The sequence below is a fragment of the Mandrillus leucophaeus genome, unplaced genomic scaffold (assembly GCF_000951045.1).
Source record: "Mandrillus leucophaeus isolate KB7577 unplaced genomic scaffold, Mleu.le_1.0 Scaffold321, whole genome shotgun sequence".
Classification (NCBI taxonomy): Eukaryota; Metazoa; Chordata; class Mammalia; order Primates; family Cercopithecidae; genus Mandrillus; species Mandrillus leucophaeus.
In genome coordinates this window covers 3535248-3540078 of record NW_012103377.1, presented here as the reverse complement: position 1 = coordinate 3540078, position 4831 = coordinate 3535248, and the positions used below count along the sequence as shown (strand labels likewise).

The window sequence follows — 4831 nt, the reverse complement described above, 5'->3', positions numbered from 1 at the left end:
GTACTTTCATCTTTAAGAGTTCAGATATATGCCAGTGAATATTTTTGCTGTAGAGGAGAAAGTAAAAACTCCACAGCGGGGATCTTTTTCTTTGCTTTTGAAACCACCATTGAATCACTATCGTTTTGCAGACTTTGCACAACTGTACAGGAGAGTGGCCTTTCTACAGCACATTTTCAGTAATCCTATATTTAGTCAAAATGGATGAGAAATCATGTATTAATGTTTGTATGGAATTTTGGGTCCAGTGTAATATTTTTATCATTTACAAAGAATTCTATTTGTAAAAACATTTATTTACTGCATGGATATTGACGCACATTAAATTTGTGGGATTTTGTATATGTTAAAAAAAAAAAAAAAAAAAAAAAAAACCTCTTGTCCTAAAATGAAGTGTGCTTGTTACAGGTGTTTAGACTTATTGATGTTTACTAGACCAAATGTGTATGTTCACTTAAAAATATATGTACCTGATGGATGTGTCATGTTTACAGTGGCCAGGTTGTGGCCTGTAAACAGCAAGCAGTTGATGGGAAGACTAGCTCTGTTGCTACTAAGCAGCTTTTACTTTTGTAAAGTCAGCTCTGTTGTTTTAAATGGTAAAAATTAAACTAATGAATTTGACAAGACTCGTGGCTAGCCTAGCATGAAAGAGACCTTTTAACACTATATAATATCTGTACATTTTATTGCATTCGTTTCAAATCTAGGAGAGAGGCAGTACTGTAAACTGAAGTCAAATAAATTCAGCTCTTAATGAATCCTTATAAAGCACCTACTTTATTCATGCAAAGTCCTTACCACATTTCTTTGTGACCTAATTATACAGCCACCACCCCCCACCCCAGTTTCGAGTTCTAACTTTGCTGCCTCATTGATGATACAAGCCAAAAGCAGCACCTGTTCAGTATATATGAGTATCTTATCTAAGACCCTGAAAAATCAAGCTGGTTTCCCATTTACCTGACACAAACTTTAAAACTTTACCTATTCCTCTTTCTTTTCTCTGTGATTCTTTTGGGGGAAGTGGGGGTAACCACCAAAACTTAATTTTTTTACAAATATAATCTACAGTATGTCTGCAGAATGAACATTTAAGAGTATGAAAGAAATCAGTTTTTGTTTTGTTTTGGTTAGACATTCCACTTAACCAGAGGAGCCTGATTATTATGGCTAAGGGTTGATGAAATGTGACTTAAAACCAGTGAGCTGTCTAAAGTCAGGGCAAAAGCAGCCTAGGGTGACACCAGTGACAGAAAAATTTTAGGATACTTTCTAGAGGGAAAAAAAAAAAGTGCTTAGAGATTTTTTTCCCCTCTCAGTTCCATATTTATATCAAACCATCAGAGCAGAACTGTAACCATGGCTCCAGATCATAAAATCATAGTTCCCCCTACAATGATTTCATGGTATTTAACCAAGGCACTCTCCTTTCTCTATTTATTCAGATAATGCCATCTCCTAGGACTTAATTACAGCCTTTATAACCAACGATTTTCTGAGTTTTGTATAAGCTTCCTGTGGTACATTTTTTGGCCTTTTTTTTTTTTTCTTTTTTGGCACATAAGTAATCACTGTTTTGCACCTAGGGAAACACTTTAACTGTAAGAGGGAAAATAAGGTCATATTTTATTTGTGAAAGTCCTTTTCTAGCCTTGCGTGAGCCTTTCTAAAAATTTTATTTCACCAGCTCACTGAGGTTGATTCATATAGCCTCCTATTTGAACACCCCTGTCTCCCATTCTTAGCTCAAGGAGAAATGTTTCTCTTTGCTCAAGGCCTTGTTTGCCTGTTAACCTTCAGAAGCCACTCTGCTCCCAGAGTCCCTTTCTTAGAAAAAGCCTGTCCGTTGCCCTGTAAGACTAGCCAAGCGCTACTTTCTCCTCCATTGCGGAAGGAAACTGGACTGACCCATTCAGCCCAGCACTAAATCTAGCGCCTCTCCAGGCTCTCCCTCCCTCTCCTCGTCCCCACCGTCGGCCAGCTGCAGCACTGCGCACTGCAGGTCACTCCAGGCCCAGGGCAACGCGCAGCCGATGTCCTCCCAACGGTCCAAGTCAAGGTCGTAGCCCACCACGTTGCGGGTAGGCACCTGGCGCGAGTCCCGCCACTTGAGGCCGCCCAGCAGCAACGCTGTCTCCTCGACCACGGCCAGCCCATAGCAGAAGCGGTCGTAGGGTAGCGGCCGCAACCGAGTCCACTGGTCGGCGCCGGGATCGTAGCGCTCGATCTCAGAGAAGGGCTCATATCGCCCCAGAAAAGCAAACACAGCGCCGCGCAGCACTGCCATGTGGTGCCCGAAACGTGCGGTCCCCATGGGTGCCCTCTTACTCCAAGCCTGCTCCTCAGGGCCCAGGACGTATAAGTCCCGGAGGCTGCTCGCTCCGCCCTCACCTCTCCCTGCCTTGCCCCCCGAGATGTACACAACACCGCGGTCCCCGACGGCCCCCGCGTGACCGTGCAGAGCCCGCGGTAGTGCCCCAGCTGCCGTCCAGCGGTCCCGACGCAGGTCGTACATCTCCACTGAGGCCAGCGCCTCACCGCCGGCGCCCAGGCCCCCGACGGCCAGGAGCCTCCCTCCCACCGCACCGCACCAGAAGTGGGCCCGCGCTTCCTGCATGGCGGGCACCTCCATCCAAGCGTGGAAGCGCGGGTCGTAACGGTGCACTTCGGCCGTGACTACCCGCGGGCTGTCGGCCAGGGGCGAGGTTACACTGCCGGAAGGGCTCTCCCCACCCAGAACAAACAGGAAGTTGCCCGCGGTGCACACGCTGTGCCCCAGCAGTGGTGTGGGTAGCTGCGTGAGGCTGCGCCAGCGGTGATTGTACACATCAAAGGCCACCACGTTCTGGGTGAGCTCCCACTCCTCCTCCTCCTCTTCCTCCAACTCTTCCTCTTCCTCTTCGGGCTCTGGGGCGGCGACCCGGCCCCTAGCTGCCCTCTGCGGGGCCACGACTTCCTCAATCACCACCTCCCGTGCCCTGCGCCCCCCCACCAACAAGATTCGAGTCTGGGGGCTCCGGATGCTGGTCTGCTCGCCCTGCATGAGTGGCTGGCGGGAGGGCGTCGTGTGGTAGTTGAGGGCCTGGATGATGAGGCCCTTGACCCGGGCGGGCAGCACGAGGCCGGAGCCCGAGTACACGCGTCGCAGTACGTCGGCGGGAACCAGGCCAAAGCGGACATGCTCCAGCAACTCTGTACAGTGTGCCAGGCGCTCAGTAGTGGGCTCCTGCCGCAGCCAAGCTAACGCCAGGCCCAGCAGCCGGACCTCGGGCACCCGCGCCACGTCGGGGGCACCCAATACAGCCCTTAGCGATGTAGGGTTGAGCTCCAGCAGTCCCGCGGGGCCCGCGCCCCGCGCCAGCAGTTCCCGCAAGTGGCGCACGATGCAGCGCTCGGCCGCGTCCAGCGTGTGAGCCAGGCCAAAGCGCGACGCCACGTTGGCGGCGAAGCAGCAGTTCTCTGGAGCCAGCTGGCGCTCCAGGTAGCGCCCACAGAGCCCCAGGGCCTCGGTGACCTGCAGGTAGCTGGCGGCCTCCAGAGTGTCCTCTACAGTGTCCATGGAAAGCGACAGCCAGGCAGTGTAGATGAAGTCCAGCAGGCGCTGCAGGCCGGCTGCCGATGGCACGTGCAGGTGGATCACGCGCGCCCGAGATTCCTGAGTGTGGCTCTTGAACAGGGCCCTGAAGTAGTCACTGGAGCACGCCAGGAGCGACCTGTGCGCCGGGAATTCGCTGCCCTCGGTCTCCAGTGTCACGTCGCATAGAAAGCCCTCGGCGCGCAGGGCCTGGTAGCCGGTGAGCAGCGCGCCGCCATGAGCTTTGCAGTAAGACAGGAAGTAACTCATTCTGCCCAGGGCTGGAAGCAGCCTGGCGGGACCAGAGGCCTGCTGGGCAGGGCCGGAGGCATCCCAGGGCACGACACTCCCGGGACCCCCGCGTAAGCCACAGAGCCCCTAGCAGGGGCCCATTTCTGCCTGTTCAGTTTAAAGCCCAGGGCTCCTTCATCCAGACCTGCAGATCGCCCAGTGCCCCTCTCAGAGCAAATCCAGTCTGGAAACGGTTTTCGTAGGTCCCTAGTAACGGAGGGCGCGGAATTCTGAGGCTTCCGGGGAGTGTGGGGCTTGGTTTCCACGACTGTGGAGGCTTCCAGCGCGTTGCCCAAAGTCCCCTCCCCGGCCCAATGTGGAGAGCCCACACCTGCACGCCAGGGGCGGCCGTGGCCGCACACCATCACCTGGAAGGACCCAGCTGCGGTGGACTCCGGGGGTGCTGGATCTCCGACGGCGCAGACGCGGCGTCCGGGGAGTGCAGGGCGAGGACTCTGACCTCTCGGGGGTGGACGAGGAGGACGGGTTCTGCGGGCACCCGCAAAGGCCGGGGACAACTGGTTACGGGGCAGTGGTGGGGGGAGGGGGTGAGCTTGTTCCGCGCAGAGGATCAACTGAAAGCCTAGGGGATTAGGGAGGGGAGGGCGCAGGTCAGAGCGGCGGGTCAAAGGCGTGACTGGGCGCCGCACATAACATGCCGGTAGCTCACAGTGACAGGAATAGCGCGCCGCCTCGGCCTCCCGGGCGCGCCCCGCCCCGCGCCCTGACTGCTGGCCGCGAACCGAGGGCACGGGTGAAGCAGCCCGGGCCCAGGGCTTGACTCCAGTGACCCTACTGGCCACCAGTGTCACCAGAGGGTCCCAGGAACCCGGCTGGGGTTGCGGGAGCCGGAGTTCACTGGAGAGGCACGAGTCGCGGGATCCCCTCGACCCGGTAGTGTCCGCGGAGGGGCGCCCGGCTGGGCAGGAGGAGTGTCGACCTCCCGGTGCCCCTGTGTCTGGG

General features: G+C 55.1%; 1 protein-coding gene across 1 annotated transcript; it reads right to left on the bottom strand.

Annotated features, from left to right (window-relative positions):
* Positions 1 to 761: 761 nt before the first annotated feature.
* KLHL34 (kelch-like family member 34) lies at positions 762 to 4447 on the bottom strand. Its single transcript, XM_011988028.1, has one exon. It carries the CDS (start codon positions 3845 to 3847, stop codon positions 1916 to 1918), a length of 1932 nt encoding a protein of 643 aa, XP_011843418.1. The 5' UTR covers positions 3848 to 4447; the 3' UTR covers positions 762 to 1915.
* Between the last annotated feature and the right edge of the window lie 384 nt (positions 4448 to 4831).